General features: G+C 36.2%; 1 protein-coding gene across 2 annotated transcripts; it reads left to right on the top strand.

The window, feature by feature from the left end:
* Positions 1-358: 358 nt before the first annotated feature.
* On the top strand, positions 359-9,041 carry LOC125075071 (wee1-like protein kinase). Of its 2 annotated transcripts, XM_047686649.1 has the most exons (12): positions 573-708; positions 4,504-4,613; positions 5,120-5,131; positions 5,175-5,260; positions 5,755-5,843; positions 5,916-6,133; positions 6,216-6,362; positions 6,452-6,597; positions 6,951-7,076; positions 7,240-7,367; positions 7,759-7,925; positions 8,020-9,041. In XM_047686649.1, exons 2-12 carry the CDS (start codon positions 4,546-4,548, stop codon positions 8,192-8,194), a joined length of 1,362 nt encoding a protein of 453 aa, XP_047542605.1. In that variant the 5' UTR covers positions 573-708; positions 4,504-4,545; the 3' UTR covers positions 8,195-9,041. The 2 variants fall into 2 exon arrangements, with proteins under 2 accessions (XP_047542604.1, XP_047542605.1); XM_047686648.1 differs by having other exon boundaries at positions 359-708; positions 5,120-5,260.
* Positions 9,042-14,258: the final 5,217 nt, after the last annotated feature.

Genomic DNA, 14,258 nt, shown 5'->3' with positions numbered 1-14,258 from the left:
TTATTATATTTACAGCTATTAAAGTTCGTTTATTTGAAGAAATAAAAAATAAGTATATTTAAAAGTCTACACAAATGTTTAAAAGGTACCATATTTATTTAAACCATAATAATTTAAATATTATTCAAATTGAAAGTACAATATGCATCTTTTGAAAGAAATATTCAGTTCAGTATTTAATTTACAAAACTTACATTAAATGCGAACGCATCCATTTGACTTCAATTAAAAGCACCAAAGCTACTTCGTTATTTAAAAAAAATAACCCGAGCCAATACGAAGCGAGAATTCATCTCACCGGTCAAATCTTGCGCTGTGATTGGTCGGCCTATTGAACAGGTGCTATGCGTCATCCGCCATATCGTTGGTTTTTGAGAAAGTACATGTTGTTTGCTAATCGTAATAATTCGATTAATTTGTGATTAAACTATTAAAAAGTGTGTTAAATGTGTATATAAAGATGAGTGAGTGGTACAGGATGAAGAACGGCTTCAACAATAAACATAATTCATCTGAATTGTCAGTGGAAACATCTTGTGATATGTCAGACTCTTTTAATATATTTTCTGATAATTTGAGCCCAATACCGGCTTCAATTGTGCCTCGAAAGTTGGATTTTAGTAGTATGGACGATGATGAGGGTATGAGGGACCCTACATCAGCTCCTGCATCCCTCAGTCCACCGTACAAAAGGGTCAAGGCTCTGAAGTAAGTACATTTCTCTCATTAGCTAATCAGGGCGAAAACCCCACGTTCCATAACGATAGCATTGTGTAAAGGAAAAGAAAGCTGACTTAAATAAACGTATTTATAGTTATCTGTTTAATATTCACGTAGTTGTTGTTTATATAACAAACTGTTTCTAGACTATTTATGTAATGACCTCTAAAAACAACATTTTATGGTAAAATATGTTTTGCGAGAAATTGAAACAAGTTGGTGTCTAATTACTATAAAATTTATTTTTATTCATTTTTCGTATCATACATTTAATATGAATTACTATATTAAAATAATATACTACTTATAACTTGTGAAAAAATATCTCGTAAGTTTTACGAAATTTCTAAATTAAAACCTGATTTGGATCTTTCTAGAAGATTCTCAGTTAAGAAGAAACATGTTCATAAAGCCAAAGATATCTATCATAACAATTTATATGATTGTAATATGCAAAGTAACTCTAAACTTATAATTTACTAAATTAATAAAAACATAAATTTGACATTAAGTTTTATCTTGATTAATAAGAAATTTTATCAAACAGATAGTTACGAAATATACATCTAGATTCAAAATTGCGATCTGATTTCCTGTCTAAACATGCGTTAACAAGAATAATTCCATTGTTAACTGGTTTGACAAGTTTTTGAACTATTTGGGTCGAAGAAAAGAAAGTTATGTATGTGTGTGTGTTTAGACAAGTTTAATTTAGTGTTGTGTTATTCTATTAATAAATGCACTTTTCTTTAAAAAAAAATCTACAAAATATTTGTCAAGAATCATATACTTCTTTAAAGTTGTGTTACTTTAAATATATATAGTAGCCTGTAATGTAATTGTTTTGATTATCAATTATACTTGTACTTTGTATCTGTTAAGCTAGTAAGCTTTTAAATCATTAAAAGACTGTCCTTTATAAACCCATTCATAAGAAAAAGAGGGCTTAGTATTACCAAATTAGTTTCAAGATGTATAAACATTTCAGAAATGGTTTAGACTATCTTAGGATCAGGAATATAGATTAAAATTAACTTAATATAAATAACCAAACAAAAGTTAAGACTTTTCATATATATGTTTTATTGGATATATAACATACAACTGTATGTTCAGTAGAAGTCTGCACTAATTTGCTGTTTCTTCGGTAATCCAAATAATTAATTGAGTCATTCAATTAAAGTTTTGTCTACATTTCTTCAATCTATTACTTATTTAGTCTTTATTTTTACAGATACTGAATTTAAAACAAACATGTAGTATTATTTTCATATCATACCTGTTTATGTTACAGGAAAGTTTAGTGTAAATTTTTAAAACCAATTCCTAACATACAGAAATCTACAGTGATATTATTGAAAGTATTGTTCTATTAAATGTAGAAATTATGATAAAAAACATAACTAACCATGTTAAATGTTTAAAAAACTGATCCTTCATTTAATAATCTATATTTTTATTTTATAACAGTTGCCATTTCACTAATATATACATTTAAATCTCATATAAATATCTCTAATAAACAAGGTATGTACTGTACAAGATTATGTAGATGATAATTAGCGAGTATTCTTTTATTTTCATAAATGATATATTAATTTAATTGCATGTTATCTATGTAAAAGAGAAACTTAACAGCAAGAAACTTAGCTAGTAGCTAAGTTTCTTGCTGACGTTTCTTGGTATTCAGAACTTGTAGTTAAATTAAACTTTAAATTATTCATGAGTGTATCTTTGAAGCTACTTTAAAATACTTTTAACAAATGTGAAATGTCTGATCCATTTAAAGGAGTTAAGATAAACAAACTTTAGAATTACATACTTCATGCATTTTATTAATGGACATGGCTATATAATGCTCTACAGACAGTTCTTAATTTTACTTCAAAAATTTCCAAAAGAACTTAAACAATATTCAAACCACTATAGTGAATATCATAGATTATATAAGATCTCGACCAACAATATAGGTTCAATTCAATTTTCATCATTCCATTGTGTAAATCAAGCAAAAGAAACTCTACCGCATTGATACAACTAAAATTGTTGTATGCAGTTCAGTGTAACTTAATATAAGGTTTAATACTGGCATAGATGATTATTGGCATTATAAGACTCATCATGAAAATGTTGAAATATATATCTAGACTAGATCATATTATACAGCATATGAACAGAATTGTATATGAAAGCTGAACATACATACATACAGATAAACCAATTGAAATCAATCAGTTGAATTATCTACATGATTCAATTGGTCCCATGATCTCTATTAATTCGACAAAAATGTTTCAGTAATAGGATAATTTGATGAATTACATTTTGGTGGGTAATCTGACAGCATGTTTTTTTTTTTTTGTTTAATTAAATCCTCATGGCTAAGGTATTTCACTAACAGATTTTTAATCAATTAAATGTATCTTTAAAAATTATATTGCTTTATATAAGTTATGAAAAAATTAAACACGAATTATTCATTTCAGTTTGGTAAATATACGTAAATGATCTAGCTAAAGATTCTGCTTAAAATTTCGGTTGAAATCAGTTAAACAACAGTTATACGCACAATAACACGAGCATATGATTCAACAGCTGACATCTGCCGCAAAAAAACACCTACGCAGAAAAAAAATACGCCAATGTTGAACTTGAAAACACATTTAAATAAAAAAATTGTGGCATTCTCTTTTACGCCTCTATTATAAAGGGATAACGTCGGTTATTGCGTGCATATAATCTTTGTATTAACAATAGATGAAAAAAAAACCATTCTGTTTTTAAAAATATATCGGAATTTCGAAAAAAATTTAAATTTATCCGTTTTTAATTGTAATTATTTTTGTTCAACTTTTAACTCTATTTATCTTGTTTTTAAAATACCAATTCCAATCTCGAAACTCTATAGGCATAATATTCAAATTTTATTAACATTAAGAGTGATATTCAAATTTGGAAACGATTTCTATTGCGTAATATTCTCGAAATAGCTGAATATGTAAATTTGGTCTTTAGTTGTTAAACTTTAGAGTTCATTTTAAAATAAATTACCTCTTTATTGCAATATTGTCAGGTGTTCTAAAAATGAATGGCATTTAAGTTTACGAAAATTGACTCTTTAAAAAAAAGTGCCTTACTGCATTGTAATAGGAATCACTTTTAACACACTTGTAACTTCAGGTGTTCAAGATGAAGTGAACTTGTGTGTGTAATCTTTGGTTACAAGTGTTTTTATAGACTTTATGCAAGTGTGCGTGAGGGGAGGTTAGGGGAAGTTGAACAAAGGCTATATTCTTGCGACTCTTGAGCGAGATCTTTTGAAAACATTAAATAATATCATTAGTTTTATTATTTGTAAAACGAAACTTATTTTGTGTGCCGTCTAGTATTCGTTTTTTGCAGTTTAACATATCCGTTCTCCCGTGCGCACCTTTCTTACCCGGACTATATTGACGCTAGACTTCATTAAATACAATATTTATTTTTGATTCTCTATAGAATAGTAGTCAAATTATTGTAAAAGAATATCTATAAAATATACCAATATACGAGCTCACTTGGTTGAAGTATATAGAGCAATAACTACTAAAGAAGAGACAAATTCTGAGCTATAATAATAAATAATCTAAGTGATAAAATGTCATGTCTTGATGTCTAAGGCTAACGTAAACGGAGTATTAATAGTTTAAAATATCATATAAGCATTTGGCATTTAATTATAAATAATAATAATTCAAAATCGAAACTGGTGTGTAAGTAGCATGTTTTGTTTTTTATTTCTAGATTATTCGATAGTCCTCACACGCCGAAAACGCTTCTAGAGAAATGTTCAACGCCCTCCCATCACCCCCCCAGATCAAGACTCTTCCCGCCAAAAGTCAACGCACCTACTGGTAAGAATTACATTTTATTCACTATGTTAAATGTTCCCAGCCTTTAATTGTCCCACTGCTGGGCAAGGTCTCAGCTCATTATATAGGTTCCGATTGAAGTAGGAATAAAGATAAACAAACCTTAGATTTACGAATTTGATGCGATTTGCTAATAACTCAGCCATATTGTGCTACTAAGAGCTTATGATTAATATATCTTTATTCTATCAACCAATTATATTGCTTCAATTTGCTGTCAATTATTGTTTATTTGGCATGTCTCATCTTATGGTTTGAATAGAGTATGTGTGATCTCTTACTCCACCGAGCTTGTGAGGAATTTCAAACACAAACAAAGCTTTTCCTGAAAACTCACTGATGTTTGTCTTAACTTGAATGCGTTTTTTACTTGATTGATTTGTTTTAAATGTTGGTCCTGTTTGGCTTGATCACAAGCATCCAATAATAATATACTACAGTATTCATTGTCTATGAAAACATCTGATTATTGTTTTTATATGCACCAGGCATGCCGTCTGGCTCGAGTCACCACCTTCACCCACCGTCGGACGAGGACAGCGCGCTCGGCAGCCTGCCGCCGGACGAGCTCGACGACACGAGGCCTGCGAGGCGACCACTTGCAAACATCAACCCTTTCACACCTGACGGTAACACCTAGATGCAGTCTCAGTATAATCTCATACGTCTCCCAATATTATTTTGTTATTACTATATGGACATAGTCATAGACTTGACTCACTGTCATTTTGTCAATGAGTCTAGACATTAGTAATCTTATTACTATTTCATCAGATCCAGGAATCACCCGTGTAGTTATATCTATCATACATAGTAACATAATCTATAGTGTATTTAAGTTATTTATTCGTAAGATTTAGAGTATAAATGTTAAGCTACCATGGGTGTCTGGATACTGTCGGTAAGTGTGTGGCAAGAGGGTCCAAGGAGTCGGCACTTGTATATTAACACCTTGGACTGATATAATATATAGGTAATTACAACTGCATACAACTGTTGAGAATATATATACTATCTAAATAATATTATATTATGTTGAGTATAGGTGCACTATAGAATTCGTTTGCTCATCAATGTTATCGTCACATTAGTGTTATATGTTTGATGCGATAATTCGTTTCAGGCCAAGCACTAAATAAGAAGAAGAGAGCCCTGTCCAAGACGCCCACGTGGGGGGACGCGACGCCCGAGCAGCCGGCGAAGCGGCTCCGGGTGAGTCGACCGTTCGATCGAAAGCTCCGGAGTAGCCGACCTGTGTAATCAGACCCCGCTCCGCCCCCGCAGGAGTCCAACATCTCGCGCTACAACGTGGAGTTCGTGGAGCTGGGCGTGGTGGGGCGCGGCGCGTTCGGGCGCGTGGCGCGCTGCGTCAACAAGCTGGACGGCTGCGTGTACGCGCTCAAGCGCTCGCTGCGGCCCGTGGCCGGCTCGGCCGCCGAGCGCGCCGCGCTCACCGAGGTGTACGCGCACGCCGCGCTCGGCCGCCACCCGCACCTCGTGCGGTCAGTGCCCTCCTCCTCGCCCCCCTCGCCTCCCTCGCCTTCCGCCTTCCGCCGTCGGTGCTCATGTTGAATACTCGCGCAGGTACTACTCGGCGTGGGCGGAGGACGACCACATGATCATCCAGAGCGAGTACTGCGATGGCGGCTCGCTGCAGCAGCTCATGGAAGCGGGGCCGCTGCCGGAGAGCGAGCTGCTGCTGTTGCTGGCGCACGTCGCCGACGGCCTTGCGTGAGTACCCGCCGGAGAAGTAGATCTGTCTCTTGGCGTGCCTATTTCGCGAGGACGGCATCGGGAAGACTGTACTGTGCCGTGTGCAGGTACATCCACTCGCAGCAGCTGGTGCACATGGACCTGAAGCCGGGGAACATCTTCATCGTGCGCGGCGAGGGCGGCGCGGCGCCCGACTCCGACGACGGCTACGACGACGACGAGCCCGACCTGCCGCACCACAAGTACAAGATCGGTGAGGCATTACATACATACATACATACATACATTGACTCTGCACATGTTTGTGTCTGCACAGACGAGACGTCGTTGATAATCGGCTGAGTAGTTGCAACAAAAAAGTTTATTTTCCCGAGGTCAAAAATCTCTATTCCATATAGAAGCATTACGCTTGCTTATTGACTGACAAAAATCTACCACCGGCTCGGAAACAAACACCTCGAAACTGAGAAGAACTGGCTAAAGAAACCCAGCGAGATTGTTTTTCATTTTATTGTCATATTTCACAATTATTGTTTTTACATTACAACATTATTTGAGTGCCTATGCCTGTCCCGTATCCGTGCCTCAACCGTGCCGCTGCTATAGGTGACTTGGGTCATGTGACCTGCGTGTCGTCACCGTCGGTGGAGGAAGGCGACTGCAGGTACCTTCCCAAGGAGGTGCTCCAGGAGGACTTCACGCATTTGACCAAGGCTGATATATTTGCTTTCGGTGAGTTGAAATAGTTATTTACTTTGTATTGAAATACTTTGCAAGTGTTCGATTATTGTTATTTGTTATTTAAAATTAAAAGAATTTGTTTGAAAGAAGTGTACTTTAACAAAAAGAAAATTTGTAATATATTTTTTTTACATTATATTATTTTGTCGTCTAGGTCTCACTCTATACGAGGCCGGTGGAGGGGGAGCCTTGCCCAAGAACGGTCAGGAGTGGCACGACATCAGAGATGGAAAGCTACCGGTGCTACCGAACCTCTCCAGGGAGTTCAATCAGCTGTTAAAGGTGAGAATAGTTTATATTTTTATACGGACCTCCAAACGAATATAGAGTCCGGCGTTAGCCTCAAAGACCTGCTATATTCTCGGGAATTATTAGGGACACCACTAGGGTGTGCTTGTGTACACACTGATTGATTATTCTTTCAAACTCAATCTGATCCGACGATAATCTGACACTTGGGCAGAAAATAACAACGCATTCAAATCGTCAACATAATGAAGGATTTTTTTATTCAAAAAAGATTTTTTAATCGAAAAAAATGGATATCTATTATCGATTTTTACCCCATATCGACTAGCGTCGATAATCGATTCGTTAATCGAATACGTCACCTCACCCACCCTACGAAAGCGGGTTCCTCCACGCTGATACTGATGTCGTGCTCGTGTCGCAGAAAATGGTGGACCCGGACCCCAACCAGCGGCCGTCCGCCGCGCGCCTGCGCCGCCACCCGCTGCTGCACCCCGCCGGCAACAAGAGCAAGGCGCAGCTGCGGCGCGAGCTGGCCGCCGCCAAGCTCAAGAACGAGCTGCTGGCGCGCAAGCTGCAGGAGGCCGCCAGGTACGCGGGCGACCCCCTCCCCCCCCAACCCCCGCCTCGCCGCACGGAGGCTCATCCCCGGCCGGACGGCTAATCGGAGCTGCTCTCCTTGCAGGTGCATCAAGTCCCTGACGCCGAACCTCGTGAACCAGGAGTCGGCCAAGTTCCGCACGCGATCGGCGAAGCGCCTGCAGAAGCCGCGCATCGACTCCAACATCGTCGAAATCATACAGTCGGTGTCGTCGCCGCTCCGGATAGAGCGACGGACGGACAGGAGGAAGAGAGTGTAGCATACGGATGTTATATTATCGCATAAATTAATATTTGACACATATATAAACGTCAGAGAAATTTTATATTCAGTGGTAACGATCTGTGTCGCCGGTTAACTCTGATTCAGTCGTCGGTGCGGTCGACGGTCGGCACCGCAGTGGCGACCACACGATTGCCACTTCGAACGGGCTCCTCGTGAACACGAGCGCTCCGGAAACGCAAAGCTCTAACTGAACCGTGCAGAATATTAGTATAAGTAAAAAGTATCACACCAATATAAATATTATGTAGTAGTAATAAATTAAAACGGCGTTTTGTTTTAAGTATTGTCGAATTTACAAAACACTGTAAGTACAATAGGAAACGAAATAATACGAGAGAATATTTAGTATGAAACGACCCTGAAGTGTCCGACGCGCGGACGTTAACTCTTTAGCCATTTTTAATAGTCTGTGTGGGGGGACTCAATACAGTCACGGAACAGGAAAATTTCGGATATTGACGTTATTACGACCAGACGGGTGTTTAAATATTATTAGAAAATATTGCGAATAAGTAAAGAGAAACCAAATATGTAAGGTATGTAATTAGTGTCTGTGTAAACGTGTCCATTTTATACATAACACTAAACATATACAATAAACCTTCCTACATGTGTATAGTTTGATAGAAATTTAAATTAAAAGCGTACTAAAAAGTCACGTACCTTATTGTTTAGGGCATAAGGTCTGAAATTCTGAAGACGGCGTTCATTGCACCTGTGTGTGAATGCGATGGCAATACGCGAGTGACAGAGACAGTTATATAGGACATATTTCAACGTACAACATTCTTCCTGTTCCACGACTGGGGTAGATTAGTCTCGCTAATATATTTTCAATAATAAACACCTACAAGTTTAAATTTTATTTAGTTGCTTTGATGTAAGGAATGGTTAAATCTTCTTTCCAGCGACAGTTTCTATGGATTGTGGTGACCACTCGCCATCGAGTGGCCCATATGCCGCCTGCCTGTTAGCGAGACTTGTAATTCAATTTTAAATAATCCCGTTTCAACGTAGACACGAATTTTGTCAATTGTGTTTTGATAATTAAAATAAACGCAATGATTTGACATTGGAGACCAGTCAGCGAAATTATGGAATATTTCGTTGTTGGATTCATTAACAAATTATGACCTGTCAGACGTTTTAAACTAACGCGCGGTCTGACGACCTTTGATACTTGTGGAATACTTTTATATTGTGTATCGGAATTTGACTATTATAATAATTTTAGTACCATTGAAAGATACAAATGAAACAATTCATAATAAAATCTAATAAATCCAATGTTTGTGAATTTAAAATGTCAATAATGATGACTTAATTTGCCGTCTCTGGCTAAATGTTGAAATGATCATTGTTACGTAGAAACAATACGGAACGATAATCACGTGTATACTGGTGGCCCTTATTTGGCATAATATTAATATTGTTATAATAAAATCTCATCGGATAATAACTCGTAGCAAATATAGACTACACACCGATTTTAAACTCTCTGTCTACAGATCATAAAGTCGAAAATGTTTTTAAAACTAAATTAAATAACATTAATTACCTTAGTAGCTTAAGGTACAGTTAGAGCTGAATAATATTAACGACAATATGAATCATAAAGATATAACAGTTCTGTTAGTTTTATTGCTTGTAACGAACTAGAAATAGTAAAAAAGTTCGCAAAAGGTTTGGCAACGACTTTGTAGTTAGACATAGAAACTCGTATTGAATTAATTTCTTGTTGTTGCGTTTTCTGATGTTTTCGCAATGAATTTTTTTGTTAACGCTACTCGAGAGAGAGATAGCAACAGAATACAATCATTGTAATGTATGAGTAACGTAAAACGATTGGGCCGTCAAAATCGTTGAAATTCTCGAGAAAAACATATGATTGCTAGTACATAACGAATGGTTAGTCTGATAAATAAACCACTCGGCGAGTGTACAACTATACTCGTACACGTGCAGACTAAATGTGACTAAAAGTGCCTTCGAATATTAAACGAGAACATTGTGATTATATTTGCTATTAAAACGAATTTACTGTATAAATGTTAACCGTTTCGTGACGTTTAAACAGCTCTCGTTTTGTGAATAAATTATAAAATAATCTGTTAATGTAATCGAACGGGGAATACAGTTAAAACGTCGAATCGAAATGTTTCCAGCAGAACACGGAGCTGTTTAAATAGCGCGACAATAATTCTTCCATTAATCCCTCGATGTGATATTTGTTTGAAAGAAAATAATTAACTTAAATATTAAGCTTTAGGTAAGTGTAGTTCGTGGAGTACGAGACGGTCGAGACGCGTCTCGTACGACAAACCCCCGCCCCCCCCTTATACCACCTTAGTCGTAGGCAGCGATCGGACTGTTCGTAGTGCTCAGGTTTGGTTAGGTTAGCGAGGGTGCCACGTAGAGTTGCTTCAACCTCCGTCTCTATTCAGAAATAGTTACACTCGTCAAATCTATGACTCCGAACTCGTTTGTATATCAGAGGTCCTAAACGTATAATATTGTATCGCAACAAACGTTTGATTTATTTATTCCATATAGTTGTATATGGAATAAATAAACAGCAATAATTATTTTGGCGTCATTCTCTGTCGCCCTCTTCACTCACCCGAGTCGACCGGCAGTGTGCGAGCGAGAGGTGAGTAGAGGCGACGCCGTTTCGTTTGTTTGTTTCTTAACTCGCGTGAGCGGAGTCGGTGGTTGGGGCAGCTCTCGGCTGCGTCTCGCCTGCCGTCAAACGAGCACCGCCTGTCCGTGTCGCTATCGATAAATGTATATTTATATTAATTGTATAGATGTAAAAAATGAAAAAAAATATAATCGGAATTTTAATACGTGTTAAGTTAAATCTTCCTTCCGATACTAATTAGTGTTAAGATGCAAATGTGAAATGTACTTTGTGAATTCTCTATGTTAACTTGTCCATTAGATTAATTTATTTAATACGATTAATATTAACAGGGTGTTTATATAAACGATGAAAAGTTTATTAAAATTACAAGTTGAAAAGTTTGAGTTTTTGTTTTGAGTCATGAATAACATCGGTTTCAGTAATTCGGGCGTCTCGTGTGTGCGAGCGCTCCATGCGCGTGGGGAGTCGGACGCCGCTTTACACGTTCGCTGTTCTGTAAAAGCTAAGATGTAATCGATATTCCTTATTAAGTACTTTAATTGATGTTTCCTTGTACTGTGCCTTTTTTAATTATAATCGATGTAATATTATTAATTAGCTTATGTTTTAATCTTTAGAAATGTAATTCGTGGATTATTGTGTTATTGTACAAACGATCGGACCGGCGCCAGATATTCGGTGAAATTGATTTATCAAAACGTTTACATTCTTAACGAACTCTTAAAATAAACAGTAAAATGATTTGCTTTTAAATAGTGTAGTAAATAAAATGTATCTCTCTGTAGTAAATAAAATTTAGAATAATAATACCGTAATTAATTTCGCACATGTGTGGCGCAGGTCTTATCGTTTATAGCGATCGTTATATTTAGAATCCTAATGTGCTATCAATATATAATTAATATCTGACTTATTTATACAAAATGTAAACAAAATAATACTATATATAATAACTGTCTCATGAAATACAAGTCGACGAAAGGCAACGTCGACGGCCTCGGTCACAACGTGACTTTGTTTAGTTTACATTCTGTATACGTCACAATATATAAAATTATAATTCGTAATATGAATGTCTGTACAAAGAAATTGATCTATAAATATGTAAATAGTTCGAAATTACTCGATCTGTCCTCTTCGGTTGCGACGTCGCGAGGTCACCGTATGGGAACGCGAGGACGGGACTCACACGTACCGGGCCTGACCATACGGACTCAAATGACACGTAGAATCTGCTGAGAGCTGCCAAGAAACTCGGTAGTTACTATTTTTCGCTAATTGAATTACATAATATATTAATAATTAACAATTTAGTTTTTTATATCTCGCATTACAAATATATACTAACTTGAATAATAAGGAAATAATCATCAATCGTGGTGTCTGTCTATTCTATTGTGAAATGGATTGTAGTTATCTGGTTGTAGAAGTCGCTCCACAATGTAACAATAGTATAACGGACTTGGCAGGCAACCAGAAATAAAACAAATCCTAATATAAACACGATTTAAATACTCCAACGCACAAATCAACCCAAAAAAGTGATTGCCGCGCTTTTTGTTCCACAGATTAAAACGTTAACTACTTTTTTAATACAGTTCCTGGCATGGGAATCGCATTAGTGGTTGTTTATAAAGATAAGATTATATTATTTTAGCGTAAAATATTTATGGCTGTCCTACTTGGTGGGTTGTCTTTAGATTTACGGATGGATCTCATGATTACTTTTTTTTTTTTTAAATCTATTAATAATATCAATATCGAGTGAAGGCTGAGTGTTGGGTCAAATCTGGTTTGGTGTTAAATAAAATAAAATAAATAAAAAATTACTTTCGATTTTCAAATGTATATAATTTATTGTATTTCTATATACGTAAATGTCGGTTTGTTTGTAAAAATTCTTGTTCGAGGTATGAACGTAAATACCAAATATTAAATTTGTAAAATAGCGTAACGCGCTGTAATGTTGATGTTATTTGGTTGTTGTTCGATTTGACCAAAGCGGAGGTGACGGTAGCTGTGAATGTATTTTTGCTAAACATTGTAATGAACAAATAAATGGGCTTGTTTAAATTAGTGTCTCGTTTTATTGTGGCGTAAGAGCCTTCGTTTAGTGATCAGGTACTGTCAGCAGAGGAGTCTTCCAACATACCGTTGGAACGGACAATTTGTAACACAAAAAGATGCACCTTATTATTTTGAATCTAAATATGTATATCACATTATATAAAGAATCATTTTAGTGTTTTGAACTTAAAAAGATATATTTTAAAGTTATACATACTTTAATTTCATATTTTTTAGTCGTTTAATATCGCGAAATCTGTCAACGGTAGTTATTAAAAATTAGTGAATGAAGGAAGAAAAAAATTATGCAGGCATTTCAAAAAAGCTTCGTAGCACGACGGGAAAGCTTCACAGGAAATTATTTCTAAGATCAAAAAATCGGCCTCCTCGGTTCAAATTCATTTTCATTTGGCGTGAACATCGTTTAACCAATAGTTCCGATTTTTAAAAATTTTGATTTACGTATGTATAAATTTTTTATGTGATAAGAGGCTCACCTGATGGAAAGTGACTACCACCGCCCATGGACATCTGCAACACCGGGGGGCTTGCAGGTGCGTTGCCAAAATACTCACGGAGGTCCACCTAAAATTATCGCCATTTTATTAAGAATTAACAAATATAATCAGATTTACATTTTTTTTGTTGTCGTTACCCTTAGTCGTCTCGCTCGCACTGAGACTTCTTCCAAGTACAAGCGTTAGATTCGCAAGGGCTGCGCCTTCCGCAGCGAGAGAGACGTCACGAATCAAATTTCTGGCCAGAAATATTGTAATTTTGTGCTTAAGTTCACAGCTCAGGATTAAAATGTATTTGTTTTTGAAAATAAGTCGAGGTTCTACACCGGGTATTAATTTTTAATAGGAGTGGTATCTGAGGGGATGAAACTCCGTCCCGAAACCTCCTCAGCTTACCCTCGCCTGCTAATGGATTTATATTTTTTACCGATTACAACATCGATACTATCGGACTTTGTCGAAATGTTTTTTAGTCTAATGCTTCAAAATGTACACGATTTGGAGCTACTCACTTTTTCAGAAGCAAATGACTTTACACGATATTCTTTCTATTACGTACATCTTTTACGAGAAACAATTTTCTCTGACAGCAATATTTGTCGGTATAAATGCGAACAAAATTGAAAAAACATCGATTTTTTTTCGATTTAACCTTGACAATGAAATTTATTTATAAATTTAATTGGAATCGGCTAATCGGAAGTTTATCCGAACTTTTTTTATGTAATGAATGGCCTAGTTCTCTTTTCAAAAAGGTGGAGCTTTCCTTAATAAACATTGTGTAGCACCGCTAAATTCAATCTATCTTC

The sequence above is a fragment of the Vanessa atalanta genome, chromosome 29 (assembly GCF_905147765.1).
Source record: "Vanessa atalanta chromosome 29, ilVanAtal1.2, whole genome shotgun sequence".
Taxonomy (NCBI): domain Eukaryota; kingdom Metazoa; phylum Arthropoda; class Insecta; order Lepidoptera; family Nymphalidae; genus Vanessa; species Vanessa atalanta.
Note: the sequence above shows the minus strand (reverse complement) of the source record. Positions and strands in the feature narration are given on the sequence as shown.